The sequence below is a fragment of the Platalea leucorodia genome (assembly GCF_965183815.1).
Source record: "Platalea leucorodia genome assembly, chromosome: 6".
NCBI classification, from domain to species: domain Eukaryota; kingdom Metazoa; phylum Chordata; class Aves; order Pelecaniformes; family Threskiornithidae; genus Platalea; species Platalea leucorodia.
This window is the reverse complement of record NC_138828.1, coordinates 55,261,081-55,277,454: the sequence shown is the minus strand read 5'-3', so window position 1 is coordinate 55,277,454 and position 16,374 is coordinate 55,261,081. Positions and strand designations below refer to the sequence as shown.

The window sequence follows — 16,374 nt, the reverse complement described above, 5'->3', positions numbered from 1 at the left end:
CGCGCCGCTCCGCGCCCGCGGCTCCTCCGCGGCTCCGTGCCTTAGGTCCTGCGGCTGTTAACCCCTTCGGCCCACACTCCCCGACCAGAGCCGCAACGTACCGCCGCTTCCCAGCGACAAAAGTCATTCCGGGCTCCCGCAGCTCTCCCGTCTCACCTGGGGCTGCTCCCGCCCCGACGGGCGCTCCTCACCCCCCGCAAACACGGACGGGCCGGCGGGGCGAAGACCCGCGGCTGGGGACGCACCGCACCGCGCACCGCACGGCGGGACGCGCCGGGGCAGCCCGCCCGCCCTCCTGCCACCGCTGCCTTTCCGGGGGCTGCGGGATAACACAAGAGGGACCCCCGTCCCCCCAGACCCCACCGCGCTGCCCCCGAAGTACCTCCCGGCAACGCCGGCCGCGATGCGCGGAGCCTGCGCCCCCGGGCGCGCAGCCGCCACCACCTCCCCCATCGGGCAGCGCCCGAGCTTACGTGTGAGGATCATGGTCTCCCGCCTGCCGCGGTGCCTCCGCGGGGCTGCTGCGGAGCTGCCTGCCTGCCTCCCTGCCGGCCTCCCTCCCTGCCTGCCTGCGCGGCGGCGGCTCGCAACTGACACCCGGCGCGGAGGGGCGGCGCGGCCGCCCGGCCCCTTCAGGCGCCCCCGCCCCCGCCGCCAGGGCCCGCCCCGCCGGCCGCCCCGCTCCGCGCCCCGCGCCCCGCTCCGCGCCCCGCGCCGCGCTCCCCCGCCGCGCAGGGAAGGGCACTTGCGCGCAGGCAGGCGCAGCCCGCTCAGGCGCTTACCTGGTCGCGACCCATAAATACGAGCAGAAAGCGACATACACCCCGCCACCCACCCACCCCTCGTTGCACGCCTGGGGCGTCAAGGGGCACTTCACAAACCGAAGGTAATGCTGTCAAAGACGATCTAATGGCTTATGTCCCCTTTACTCCTTTGTCATTTTTAATGGCTATCAGCTATTGCAGTGGCCTTTTAGACGATAGTGATATTTATAAAAAGCAGTCAGCAAAGCTCTAAATACTTTTTCCAGGGTATGTACAGCAGAGTGCTAATAGAGAAGGTAGTGTGGCTCCTTGGTGTTAAAAATTGGCAAGGGTTGGGAAGGCCTGAGCAGCCCTCGGCACGGAGGATGCTGAGCCTTCAGCCTGAAGTGAGCTGTGCAGGGTGGCCAGGGGATGCTGGTGCCTCCATCCCCAGGCAGTGTGTCGAAGAGTGCTGTGAGAAGTTGAAAACGCCTGCACAGCATCAAAGTCTTCGTCTGGACCTGGATGGAAACCAGCAAGTGTTTTTCCTATCGGGACCACAGCGCAGCCGTAGGCATGGCTTGCAGATAGCGAAGCAAAGACTGGCTTCATAGCTCTGTGACTGGGAGTCACTCCCTACACTATTTACTCCCCTGTATATTTTGTGAAGATTGTTCAAATGGTTATTTCTGGGTTGATGCTCACATTCAGGGCTTTAAAATGGCACAAAATAGCTACTTTTGAGCAGCTGCCAAGCTATCAGCATGGAAAAGAGTACTGTGAAATTCTGGAAATATCTGGGTCACATCAAAGATTATGATTGGTTCATTTTCTTCCAAGCCAACATCGTATTTTATACTCACTGGTGTTATTCTAAGATTCGGTTGTCATTTCTGCACTATGATCTGTCAGATATAGAGTATATATAGCGTGGTGCCTGAGCAGGCAGTTTGCTGAAGAGTAAACATCTCCCCCTTCTATAGGCTGCAAACTGTGGCCAGTTGGCTATTATAGTGTTGTTTCTGGAAACCCCTACACAGCTCCAGGTCATTAATTTACTTTAATAGCCCAGAAGAGGACGGAACTGTACTATATCTTCAAGCTTGACTTTATATATGTTACCCGCTTAATCAATTACCTCTTCATATCTAAACTCACTCCAGCTCTTTTTGGCATAGCCACATTTACCTGCATTTTTGAATGCTTCTTGTAAGCCACCAGGATATATGTTTACAAGGTAGGTCAGGCCCGCAGAATGTGAATTCTTAACTCTGACACAGAGAAGACAGACATACGCTATGCCCCAGCTGTTGAACAGACAAGGCAATCCTAGTCTAATTGGCTTTCTCTCTGTATCGTCTATACTTTTATGCACTTGATAGACTAGGAAGTGACAGAATAGTCATGACAAGAGATGGAAAATGCTGGCTGCACATTGTGCGTGAGCTTTAGAGTCTGAATTCTAGAAAAGAGAGAAATTGTTTCTCCAATAAGCATCCTCAAAAGGAAGGGGAAAAAAAAAAAAGAAAAAAATATCCAGAACATGCAGGAAAGCACGCTGGTACTAAGGTGTTTCCATCACAATGGTAACGCTGGAACCAGAAGACCACCATGTGTCAAGTTAATACCCTTGGTAAAAAGCAGGGCTTGTTCTTGTAAACACGGACTGCCTAGGCTGCTTCCTGGACTAAGCCCGCATCTCTGTATAGGAAGCTTTTGTATAGGACCCTCAGGAAGCTTTTGAAGAAGGAGAGAATGGACTTTTACTCTGCAGAAAAAAATGGGAAGGGTTTGGAGGACTTAGCAGCGTGAAAGGGAACTGAAAACAGCTAAGAATGAGAGGAGGAGGTGTGTGCAGCAGTGAAGTAATATCTCACTTCAGAGAGGGTTGTGTGATAGATACAAAAACAAGAATTTAAAGTCAGAGAGTTTTGTTTGAGGACTCTGAAAGGGGTGAGTGATGAGATCGATGAATACACGACAAATGTGGCCCAGACACAGAAGATGGGAAGCTCTCAGTAGTTAAACCAAGGGTTGTCATTCTCACCTCTACCACTTTGTAAAACAGCAAATGAATGCTGATGATGCTGATGATAAAACACTATATTCGTGCTTTAGTTCAGCTCTCCTGTTCTGCTTGCCAAGCTAATCAGCTCCCACAGGAAAGGAGGAATCTCCATCCTCATTTAGTCTTTGTGGATTCCCTCAGCAATGTCAAAACCAGTGACTTTTGTGATGGAGCAGTCTGTCTGCTGGGATCATCGCTAAATAGATGCCGGAGGATTATCACTGACCTGGATTAGATTCTTACTGGTAATCTGAAAGAGAAAGGCTTTGATTCTAGTTTGTTATCAACCCTTGAAGACATGCAGTCTCTCTGGCTTGCATTTTAACTTGGAATTCTATAGGGCTGCTTAAGCAGGCATATTTTTGGAGCTGAAAAGCAAGGCACCAGTCCCACATTCGCTGTAAAACGTGCTCAAAGGAGCATTCCACCTGAGGCATGGGTGTTTAGCAGGCTACAACCTCCCTAATCACTCATCCGGCTGTAAAGAGCGTTGTGAAATCGGTAGAGCTTTGGCCTTTAATATTTTTATTTCTTTATCTCTCTGGCTATTCAAAGAGCAGGCAGCTGCCTGGCAGAGACGCAGGATTTTAGAAGTAGCCTGCCTAAGAGAATTGTTTCTGTGGAGTAGTGTTATCCTTAATGCAATCAATGAGCTCTCGCTGGATGGTAAAATAATTGTAAAGGATTGCCCGACAGGCACAATTACTCACTTTAAAAGGTGAATTCTCCTTCTGTTGTAACTGCATAAGGGAGTGATTCGCAGGACGGCATCTAATAATAAGGACTTGATTGTCCTCTGTTTTCCCTCCCAGGCCCAAATGCCTTAATGGTTAACTGTACCCTTGTCATCCTTTTTCTTCTAAATAGTGCAGTACACAGAGAAGTCCCAATTCGTAATTAGTCAACTGACCTGCTGGTACAAACACAGGATTGTCAGACACATGATTGCAATTCTAAACGCTAGTATTAATATCCTCTTAGCAATAGCATGATAGATTATAGAGCTGTTTCAGCCCGAGTTTCCAGGCCTCTGGCTCTAGGCTTGGATTCCTTGTCAACTGGGGTATTTGTGTATAGTATTTCCACAGTCCAAAGGACCTTCATGTTGCAACCATTGTCAGCGAAATAATTAAGTTTGCATTTTCTAGCACTTGACTTTACTGAAAAGTAATTATTTAAAGGAGCCTCTAATTGTTCAGGCCTCTTAACAAAGAGTGTTTGCACTATCACTTCTGAGAGATAAGCGGTATTAAGAGCGCCTTGCTTTCAGAGAAGGAAAGCTATTGTTTCACCTACTAGAGAATCACAACATGAAATAAAGCATCTTTCCAAAGTACTTTTTAACAAAATACACAGTAAAGTCATTATATTGCATAAACATAGGTGCTGCTCTACTGCTTGTAATTGATGGGCGCTCTGCTCTAAAAATCTTCCTTTAGAAATAAACAGTATTAGAAATATTACCAGCTTGTCATGTATAGGGGACTCTTACTTGTATTTGATCCCAGGCAACAGTTAGGTTTTTATTTTTTTCTTTTCTTTTAACAGTAAATAATAAAGAAAATTAACTTCTTTGCCTTATTCTTTGTGGTGCATATAATGACTGTTTTAAAAGGAACAATAAATGAACTCTGTAATTTTGTCTGCTTTTAATGCCCTAAAACACCATGAGTTCAACAGTTCAGGCTGAAAATTAAATTACCAGGTTCATACTGTTCTTAAGAAAGGCTCTATTATATGAATGCACAAAAGGATGAGAAATAAAAATTGATTATGTAGTTTGATAAAGATACAATTTGGTAAAATATAATTACAGATAAGCTGAAATAGGAGAAGGAGAGAAAATAAATATTTTCATTCAATTTTAAACACAGAAGGTAAGCTTCTTAGGTTAGATGCAATACGATTGGTTTATAGAAATTGGTGGAGATGTAGGGCATCTTTTCCATATTGTGTTTAAGGTGCTTTCACTGGGGATGATTTATTTTTTGAAAGCTTCAGAATTTTCTCCTGTTAATAGGTCTGCCTTCCCTTCAGTGAAAGGCTATATTTTTACATTAAAAAAAGCGATTCGCCTTTGGAAAAATAACCAACTTAATTTAACTTTCAAGAAAGTAGGGAAAGCAGATTTGGGTAGACTAAAGCTTATTTAGAAGAAGTGCTAGAGGAGAGTAGCTAGAATTTCTAACCTGTGATGAAGGCTCAGAGATGATCCAGAATAAATATATAGCTTGTGGCATATAGAAAAAAATCCTCCTTCCTTTTACTCCAAAAATTCAGAATAACTGCTCATTTACTGATAAAGACAGCATCCACAACTGATCACTGCTTCACAACAAGGAATCTGAACCTGAAATTATCAGGACTAAAACCTCTGCATGTATGTGGTGGAAGTGGTCGTGTCAGCGAGACCTATTGGACGTGCAGGTCACAGGGGACCAACTCTAACACACTCCATTAGAGAAAGCTGTAACAAAAGTTTGTCCCTGCCAAGGCACCATCCCTAGGTTTAGCTGTGGTAGCTGCCTTGGTGGCCGTGTGGCAGCAGAGCTCCGTGGCACCGGGAGTCATCCCTGTCCCCTCTCCTCTCTTTGTGGGGGTCATTTGAATGGCGGTGGCTGTGCCCAGATTCACACCCCTGCTTCTCTTCCTCTGTGCTTACAAGTCTCAGTATGCAATGAAGTGGGAGAGGAAGACAGCACAAAGGATGCTTTTACTCAAAATATACATTACAGAATGATCAAGAGATGAACAGCTTCATGATGGTGTATAATGGAGGCAGGCTATACATTTCAGCTTTGTCTTGCTTGGGAAAGAAGAGGTCTTTTTTTCAGACCAACGCTCTTGTTTTCGCTCAGCAGCTATATCATTACTAAATCAACCAACTCTTCCCTCTTAATTTTTAAGCAAATAAATTTTACCTTCCACCTTTAAAACGACCAGTTTCCAAGGCATTCCAATGGTAAGATGCATTTTTTTTAACAAAATCTCATTTTGTGTTCATGCACCACCTCCAGTGTGATGAAGAAAAAAGGTCAGCTTTCACAGAGAGACAACAGTAACCTTCATTAAAACAAGATGTAAGATGCAAGTTGCCCACTAAAGTAGATGAAAACTGAAAGACTGGTGCTTTAAACTTGTCAAAACAGTGGTTAAAATTGGTTTATGAAGCAGCTGTGTTGTTATAATACACATGAGATGCTAGACTTTTCAGCATGATACTCTGGGACAGACCATGTCAGCCATTCAGTGCACAGCTGGGATTAAAAGGAGTGGAAGGGAAGGGAAGTAAGCTGGTTTTTCTCGTTGTTGTTGGGTTTTTTTTTTTTTATTATAGTAAATAAAAAAATTATGAACAATGAAAAATTCCCTTTCAAGAACAAAGTTTTTCTTACTTCCATCTTCCATCTTGTGTGATCCAAGGCTTTTCAGTTAAATGAACTCTATATTCATTAAACTTATTTCCTCTGGAGGAGATAAGCACATGCATCCACCTGGACCAGTTGACCCATTATGTGAAAGACTGCTGCTGCTTTAGCCTTGGGGAATCTCCAGGACTCAGGAAATCATTTTAAAACCATGACTCAATAAAGCATGATAACTCTGGTGACTGGAACACATACACTGTGATGGCTAATTTCACCTCAGCATTCATCAGGGGAGGTACTAGCTTGATACGATAGCATATAGAGTAGCTATTGTTAATGTAATGTGAAGATACAGAGAAAGGGAAGAAGGAAAACACATGTTAATAAGCCCAGTGAACAAAGTCAGGCCTGGTGTAAGTCAGGATAGATTCATAATCTTCTTGGTCCTGTTCTTGACAGCACACTAGACTGAGACTCAAAATACCTATCTGCAGTCTTGTCCTGTTTTAACTTATTGGGCAGCCTTGGTCTATCCATTCCCTTTCTCATACTTCATTTTTCCCTAGATAGAATAGGGAGAATAATATGTGCCTCTTTTGCAAAGCCCTTGAGATGTACTGTGGAAAGTGCTGTATGAGATTATTATGCTGATACTGTGCCTAATAAAAATCCTCTTGCAGGTTGCCAGTTTGACTGCTTCTTTCATTGTCCATGCCCATGCTTTTGCTTATTGCAACTGAAAAACAGCTTACAGCAGCAATTACCTTGCATTTTACTGGGAGATGTGTACATGCAGACAGTTACTTAAGGGCACCTTAAGTAACTTGCTGGAGTGTCAACACCCATAATGATGTCTGAGGAAAGATGAGAGAAGTGGAGGGGGAAGCTAGCTGTCTTGCCAGCAAGAACAAACTGAGTTGGAGAAGATTTATTAGGTGTATATTACCCAGATAAATGTGATCCTGACTTGAATGAGAGCCAGCAATAGCAAGGGGAGAGGGTCAGGCAGAAAGAAGTGGCTGTTTGGCCTTCGTCAACAGATTCAAGATCTGACGGGGATTAGGAGGAGTAACAGAATTGTTGGGGTGTTCATTCGTCACTCTAAAATTTAGGTTTATGAACTCTAAATGGATGGCCAGTTTAGCTGAAAAATGCTTCCTCCTACTCCATGCTACATTTCCCTTTTTATGCCAGCATGTTACAGAGAGTGAGAATACTGTATGATATTATTTGTGAACATGATATAATACATAGAAGTGACTGACAGGTTAATAGGAGCTTGCGTGTTTTAAAAACAAAGACACATATTCTGTTACACGACCACAAGAAAAAGAAACATGGAAAGCGGTTAGTTTGCTTTCATGTTTCAACACTGTCACATTATGAAGGGCTACCTCTTTTACTCTGCTTGTTTCTGAGGTTTTACTTTTGCCTTCATATCATTTTACAAACAGACATGGTAAATGAGTTTGTTCTTGAGAGAGCAAATCTCTTCTATCTAACCTTAGCCCAGAGCAGTTTTTAAATATCTAAATTCTGAAATTAAAAAAAAAAGAAATTCTTTTACTATTCCTTATTACTTGGGAATATATGAAAGAGCATTATTTTTACTAAAGCAAAAAGAAAATCAGGGACCTCTCATATTCTGAAATGCCTTTTTTTTTCATCAGGCTTCAAAACGCAAAGACAAGTAGCAGTGATTGGAGAATGCTTTTACCTAAATCTCTTTGTCCAGTACACCTGACAAACTGAGCTTACCTGGCTGTTATATTAAACTTTACAACAGTTCTGTCACTAAAGCAACAGAACAAACCCTTTACTCTCTTTCTATTATTTTAAATAAAAAATGCAATGAAGCAGATTCTCTAGTGTTGTAGAAGGTCATTTTTGAGGCCTGTGGTTGCACAGTAATTTGCAAGGGCTAAGGAACTACCCATGTAACTTTGTTAAACACGAACAATTTATTCTAGTGTAATGCAGATTTGGCTTACAGATAACAGGCTTAATCATTCTACAGCAAACGATTCACATTTTTGTGCCACACCTTTAGTGTATCAACAAATGCATCCTGAAGAACCCCTTTCTTCCTCCATCACCACCAAGTGTCCAGCTGCCTGGTAATGTGATGTGCCCTGTGGGGATCTGACAAATTGCATACATGGAACAGATACAGCTCTGATGTTTTTAAAATCTTTTTGCCAGTGGATTCTTTGGGTCTTTTGTTTCTGATGGTTTTACTGAAGATTCATTAACATATGTGATGGGTGATACAAAACCATAAGCCTTAAGTAGATATGGAACCTAATTATTTCTTCATGAACCCTGGTTAAATGTATGAACAACATTATTTATAACATGTGGTGCCAACAAGAATCATTTCTGGTCTTGTGCTTCTAAAATGAGAAGGATCTGTTTTAAGAAAAGTAACACAGGAGAAAAAAGTCCGATTCAGCTAACCTGCTTTTTGTTTGATCACAACTTCAGAGAGTTCAAGGCAGCCTGGGACATACCTGTGCTAGGATCAATGGGGCAAGTGATTAACAGTGATAGGACGTCCTGCACCTTTCATGCTCAAACCAGAATTTTCTCTCCTTTGAAACAAGAGCCTTTACATCACTCAGTAGAATTATATTTCTCGTGAGCAGCATTAGAGTACAGATATAGTCTCAATTTTCTTTGCTGAGGAATCTTTATTTTTTCCAGATACAGAAGGTCTCTTAAACCTCAAGATTAACAGTGCTCCTGGCATCTGATTTTTAGTCAGGAAGTATAAACAATGACTTGAAAGGTATATATGCAGAACTTTCCATCTGATTTACCAGTAGCTCTTTAGAATCTGTCATGCATGTCATATTGACCTTACAAACTTAATTACCTAAACGCTAAGAAACCACATGCTTGCCTCTCAGATCCTTAATGTGAATCAGTGAGAGCACTAAGAAAAAGCCCTGACAAAAAACATCCTGAAACATCCTGAAAACTTAGATTCTAACAGGTCAGAATATGGAATTTGTCAGCTGATGAAGTGAATTGAATTCTTTGGAAAATATTTGGAAATAAAAGCCACATCCCACTTGGCCCAGGGTGCAAGAATCTCACGTGTCAAAAAATTATGAGCCAGATACCCCAAAATCATAGACTGTCTTGAAAGTTATAAGTTTTAAACATATATTTTAGAAACTTTTTGGTTTTATATCAAAGACAAGCATTTTAGGTGATTGCCAATATGTAAAAACTGAATCAAACCAAAAACTGGTGTTCACCTCTATGTTAGACAGGTATCTGAAGAGTTCCGTAGGTTATCTCCTTTGCTATATCTGTTGCATTTCAGAAAGTTGGCTGACTTCATCGTGAGATTTGGGCCACGTGGGAAACTTCCTGGCTAGCATACAGAATGAGAACAGGGGCAATTCATCCTTAGCTTTGCGTCTGAGATAGTGAGCTATTCCCCACCAAGGCAAGCTTTTAGCTAACCTAGGATTCTTGGGTGCTCCATCTGTTTCCAAAGGGCAGAATAGCTTCCTGCATTACCTTCTGATAACACCTTTTTTCCCCTAAGCCATGTAAAGAGCTCTGCGTCTGGAATAAGAGTTTCTCATCTTTATGTCTATAGCACCTGGGTCTTTCTTTCACCTGCTGCCACTTTCTTCACCTCTCTTGTTCCACTTCCTTTCCTTCTATTTCTCTCTTCCTCTTCTTTTCCCTCTTCATAGCTAGCTGCTACCAATAGTGATTGGGAGGGGTAGAAGTGCCCTCCTTAGTTCTTTTCCTCATCTCCTCTTCCTTTGGCCAATGAAAGTGAAGAGCAGGCGGAACATTAGATCCAGAACTGTTGAACAGTGTTCCCCAATGAGGGAAAAGGGAAAAGCATACAAACCAAAAGAAAAATATATCTAGTTTCTAGGAGGAACTGGGAATCTAGAACGCAGAAGGAAAATATAGGAAGACTGAGAGATGAGATCACTGCTTGACTGAGTGAACTGTGACCGAGCAAACCATATCTGCAATTGTACGGCTAATGCAAATCTAGCAATTAATTTAATGCTTCCATGGAGCCAAGTGATACCCAGTGCTCAGAACCCTTGAATATGAACAAACATGGTAAATGAAACAGGAAAGAGAGTGGTCTCCAAATATCCTGCTGAATTTCTGCTAGAATTGCTTTATATAGCAATTAGTTATGTTAGGGCACAAATTGTTGGAGCACACAGAGTATGATGTAAAAAAAATTGAGAGCTACCTACTGTCTTATAGCTACTCTATAACGTAGTGCAGAGTATAATGGAAAGCTCAGACAATTACGATGGGTTGGTCTGCTTGTCTTGAAATAATATTTGTCGTCTTGCATGATCTCCTTCCTTGACTAGAAAGGGCTTTGTTTATTTCAGGGTAAAAAGGAATTTAAACCTTGTTCCTACAAATTCATGCATGCAACTCTGTTTGTGTTGAAGGGTATATTGAAATTTCAGTGCAGAAATGCTTGCAGAATCATGGCCTTAGTTTTTAGGTGATGGATTTTCAGGCTCTTTCACAGACCTTTTTTGTGATCTCAACCACACTTCATTTGAAACGCTTATATTCATTCCATTAAGAACAGCTTCTCAAGAATGAAAAGCTGATGCTTTATCCTCTGGCCACTTGTATCTACTATTTCTGATCTGGCTGATAATGCCAGAAATCAAAGTACAGATTCTCAGAACAGCAAGGCTTTTCATAATGGTCTCCCTGCATGAAAAGTCCATGTGTCAGCTAAGAAAATGAATTTCTAATAATACTTGGCACTGAATGAGTGGCTTGTCTCAACGGAGTGCACCAAGCACTGTTTATCTGATCTTTGTAACACTGAAATAGGTTTCACCTATTTGAATGATCTTTGTCTTAGCCATCTTTATATGAAGAAGCTTATACTGGATATGATATCCTCAAAGTCAACACAGGGATTTTTTTTTTTTTTTAATAAGGAAATAAAAACACACTAGGGATATTTGCATCGGTGTGCTTAATAGGTTTCTCTGTTGGACAGGGAACAAAATTTTGGTGCCTGTTTCAAGTTCTGGAGAACTTTGTGCTCCTTTTTTAAGCCAGGCAAATATTATGCAACTTTCTCTATGCATGAGTTTAATATATCTTTTAAAGATGTTACCTATGAGTGTCATGTCCTTTTCGTTCTATACTTAATTACTCAGTATCATTTTCAGAACATGCTACTATGCAAACTCCATGTGATGCCACAAACTTGTGAATGTGGCTCTGCAATTTGCAGTGTTAGCAAATAAAGGCTCTTAGTCATATTTCTTTGTAGTAGTTCAACATAGACTGTGTATGCACATACTGTAAAGAAACAAATATACTTTTTAAGACCGATTTAGAAATGAGTACCTCTATTTTGCTTTAGATTTGAAATAGAAATCTGAAAATACATGTATGCATTAAAAGGCTAATTAGTTATTCTTGGTTCATATGGCAGCAGTTTTAAAAGACAAGCATTCCTTCACAGGCTAAAGATGAATCAAAGTTCTCCGATTCCTGTAAAAATGTGTGTCTCTACAGTCATAGTTTGTTCTGGATCAATTCCAGTGCATTGTGACGATGGGAGCTAGAAAGGAAAACTCAAGAGGGTATTTTTAATCACTTTTACCTCTATTAACAATGTGATGCTATTTCCATTGTTCCTGTTATAAAAATAAGTAGCTGACATGTTCCCCAGAATTGATTATTGTGTTTTAGTCAACAAATCAGCCATCAAGACATTGCAGCCTATCAGGAAAGGGAGTGGAAAGGAGCAGACAGAGAAACCTCAAAGGAAAGGACAAGACACTGTGTCCTTTGTTCCAAGATGGAAATAAACTGTCTCCACTTTTGATAAGCTCTTCTTTTGATCCTTGTTTGCAATAATTAGGGTTAGACACTAAGTTATTTTATGAACCCTTTTAGGTTTAGACCCCTGTAAGTTAATATGAATATGAGTTATTTGTCCTCTGCAAATAACCACATAATTAACTTTTCATGATTTACTTTTATTTATGGAGATTTTGCCTAATACACAAGTGAACTAGATATTGATAGATTTGGGGAAGATGAAAAGTATTTTTTATGCAGATTTAATTTCACTTCATATTTTACAAATATGTAAGAACATAAAAATACACAAAAAAGATACAAAGATCTATCTTCTGTCTGTCTGTCTCTTGTATAAATATATAGAGAATTATATATCATTTTTTGGAGGGGGTCAATTTAGGAATACTTATCACACTGTGCTCCCATATACTTTAGATGATTTGGAAAATCTACCCCCTACTTAAGGCTATAGATTAGTGCCCTCACTTATGAGTATAGGTAAATATGATGTCAGATACCTTTGGCTGCAGAGAGAAGCAGAGTTGTTACTCTAATTCATGCTGAAAGACAAATTGGATCCAGTCACCAGAGGAAATCCTGGGAAATAAGAATTTGGGATTCAGCTGGACTATGTTAGAAGCATAACTGGAGCGTTACCTGCTTCTGGTGCAAATGTAACAAGAAATTCAGGGGTTAGCTTAAGAACAAATGTGTTTTTCTTTGTTTGCAAAGCCAGACTTCGTCCTAGGAAAAAAAAAACCCAAACCAAAACAAACCCAAAAACCAACTCCACGAGAAAGTAAATCAAATTAATTGCAATTATCTAAGAAGTTAAATATATTGTAAATCTAGGCAGTTTTCATGTATATGACCAGGATCCAGAATACTACAGAGTAAAACAAATGTAATTTTCAAAGAATGTTGTCAGCAAACATGTTCATGTATAAACATATTTGTGGTATATAGTTGTAATTTCAGAAAACAGTCCAGAATTAAAGAGTGTATGTATATTTTTACATCACTGTTATTCATAGATTTTAAGGATCATTGCAACAACATAAACTACAAATCTTGCTTAGGATTCCTGCTTGAAGTTGTATCTCTGGCATTTTATGAATGCCTCCCTTAGGAATGCACCTTGATTTTAAGATTTCAGGTGACAACTTCAAAGTTTAAAACGTGACAAATTACTTCAGAGTTTAAAATATGTGCCTTACTCCAAATTTTTATTCTTTTAGAATCAGTATCTAGTCTTTCACCCATTTTTTTTTTTTTTGGTGTCCTGAAGATCATGATGAAGCTGTGGGATTGCAATGAGAACTAAATGATGCAAAGCTATAACATGCCTCCTATAGTCAAGGATAAAAAAAATTATGTATGCTTTGCTGAGACACATCATTGTAATAGTATACAGTTTCATGTCTGTAAGTTTAAAAAATGTAATCATTTTTAGGAGCTTCCTGAAGCATGTAGAGGTGCAGTCATTTACTGGAAAATATAGAACACTACTTAAGGGATCTAAATTGCTGAATCTTTGTGTCTCCAGTGGAATATAGTCTACTCTTATCAGCTGAATAAGTGATACAGTCTAAACAAAGGGTAATAATGTTCAACTGGAATTCCAGGAAAGGAAGCTTAATGCGAACTTCCTGATTTAATCTTACAAAAATAGAAAGGTTGATAGGATAAATGAATCACTCAGAAAAGCAGATTTTGCTTCAGTTAATTAAAACAGACCATAAAAATGTCAAAGTACCCCTTTGTAACATTTAACTGCAAAACTCACATACAAAACTACTTAGAGTATCATTTTCATGCATGAGACTGAGAAGAATCTCTTCAGAGAAACAAGTCAATTTTCTAAAAGTTTCTTCTCATTTTCCAGGCTGGAAATTGTGTTGACAGCTACATGAACATTTCTCATACAATTTCCTGTATCTTCTGCTTTTGGTGGGCCAGGAAAAGTCTTCTCAGAAGTAAATTTGGAACTTCTGCTTCTGGAAGATACCAGCAACTCAGAGATGCATGGAAATTAAAGAAAAACAAAACAAATTAAGTATTTTGAGCCCTAATAAAAGGTTTTGTTAGGTTCAGTTTGAGTTCACTTTGAATTGCTGACAATGGTAGTTAGTCAAGTGTGGAATAAACTCACAAAGTGCAAGGAACGCTTTTTGGACAAGAGACCTGGTAAGTTGCTAGGAAACGAGCAAGAGAGATGGTCCTGCACTGCTGGGAGAATGGAAATTACGATGTTGTAGGCCTTCTCCATCTCTAACTTCTGCAAATTTGTCACCCGTCAACACTTTTAAATACTGCCAATATGAAAAGCGTCTAAAATGCAAGTCACGCAAGTGACAAGTTGTGATTACAACTTTCTTCTTTCCCCCTACCAAACCAGCAGGAAAACGTGTAAAAAATTTGTATGTACTACCATAACCCTCATAGCAATAACAAACAGGATATCCATGGGACTGCCAGAGGCCATCCATATCAGAGGAACATACTATGCATTTCCTGAGGTCTTGCATATGCTCCACCCATGATCAATCCTTGCCTTGGGTGGAAGGTGTTTATTTCACACTTGGGCATGAGCATCTCATCTTCTTAGAAATAGCTTTTTTTGCAGGAGCCCGATAATTTTCAGTTTTTATTTAATGGCAAGGTGGTGGATGGGAGTCTTTTTGTTCTCTTAGGCAGATCCTTGGCACAGTTGTTGGCATTTTTTTCCCTGATCAGGGTTTTATCCAAGGTTTTTCGTTGGTTTGTTTGTTTGTTTGTTACCAGTTTTTATTGCCTTCCAATTTGTTACTACTTTCTTTTATTAGTTTGTGGGGTTGTGCATTTTTCAGCTATTCTTTACTAGCATATGAAGTTGCTCAGAATGGGACATCAGAGAGAGACTTCATGAGATAGGGCTGCTATGTGCTTTTATGACAGACGAGTGCTGCCAGAAGAACACAAGAAGAGACGAACCTGGTGAAACATCACATCTGTGCATGCAAAAGATCTTCTGAAACATGCTAAGGGTGGATATGGATGACTGATAGCATCTACAGTTGGAAGAAGAGCAGCTCGAAGTTAATATTGAATTCTATTTTATTAGCCAACACTGACCTCTGTTTTATTAATTCCTCATCCCTTGGACAATTCAAGGACAGGATTAACCAAGTTTGTTATAACCACTTTGATTTTTTTTGATGCCAAGAAGTGAAGAATAATGTGAAGAATCCCTTCTGCAGATAAAAACACATGGGAAGAAGAAGAAGAAGAAGGAAGAGGTGAAAGAGTGGCACAAAGGAATCCTAAACCATGTGGACCTTCTTCCCTTGCCTGGAGACTGATTCCATAGTGAAAGTTAGAGATTATCTCCCATTAGAGATTTAAAAATGGATAATCCTGAATAATGCTGGAAATCAGGTCAGTGTTTTGTGAAAGTGGGAAATAGATATCAAAAAAAGCAAGTTCATACTGATCTGCAAACAATGCAATCTCCTCACTCCCTGTTGTGCCTGAGATATCTGGGCGTTTCAGACAGCTGTGAGTGATGAGGCACCCATCTGTGATGAGCTAAGGATGGGATGCAAGCCTTGGAGTCAAAATAGAATTGCCTACTTTTGACCAATATGTACTTTATGGGCGGGTGTTGTTCGACTGCCAACTATCTGTTTTGTTTTGGCACTAGAAATAACAGACTTGGATGCCTCACTTTGGAGGGTTAGCTGCAATTACAGATATGTTTCAGAAGATTCTTCCATTTCATAGAAAAAAATGATGAAAATTAGAAGGAACATGCTCATCATTTGCCAGACTTGCAAGATATATTTTTCCTACATATTTAGTGGTTTGGGTAATTATTTTCTTAATGAGGAGACCTGTCAAAACACATTATGGTGACTGATTTCACATCACCACTGTTTTTCCTAGCAGTTTCTGATTACTGATTATATGATACAGGAAAACATTCATTTTTAATTACTGCCAGTAATTTCTTAGAGATCATTAACAGCCAAGCTGCTATAGCCTACCTAAGTATTTTACAACTTTCCTAGGGAAAAGAAAACCACAAACCAAATAGCTTTTTTTGGTTTATAGTTATAGATTGAGTTCAGAAAATGAAGTAGTTCTGTGTTTGATTGTACATTAGGAACTTAAAGGCAAAAGATGATGAAAAAGGCCATGCCTATCTGTGCTATTACTGGACTAGGGAGCCTACAATACTGTATGAAGACAGACACTTGTTTGCATTACTGTGATACTTTCAACTGACATTCACAAAGCGTGCTGCAAACCATGTATTTAGTCTCAAAGTAATTTTAATGCGTAAGCTCTCATTTTACAGTTAGAGAGACTGAAG

The 16,374-nt window shown here is 40.3% G+C and overlaps 1 protein-coding gene across 2 annotated transcripts in view; it reads right to left on the bottom strand.

Moving 5' to 3' along the window:
• DLC1 (DLC1 Rho GTPase activating protein) overlaps positions 1 to 16,374 on the bottom strand; it is a gene marked incomplete at its 5' end in the record, with an annotated part of 217,516 nt that overhangs the window by 38,992 nt on the left and 162,150 nt on the right. Inside the window, one exon of one of the 2 annotated variants that reach the window (XM_082316318.1) lies at positions 474 to 544. The exons of the other annotated variant lie outside the window; for it this stretch is intronic. Within the exon in view, the coding sequence (XP_082172444.1) occupies positions 474 to 486 (13 nt within the window). Of the gene's footprint in view, positions 1 to 473; positions 545 to 16,374 lie in introns of those variants that run through there. 2 annotated transcript variants of the gene reach the window in all.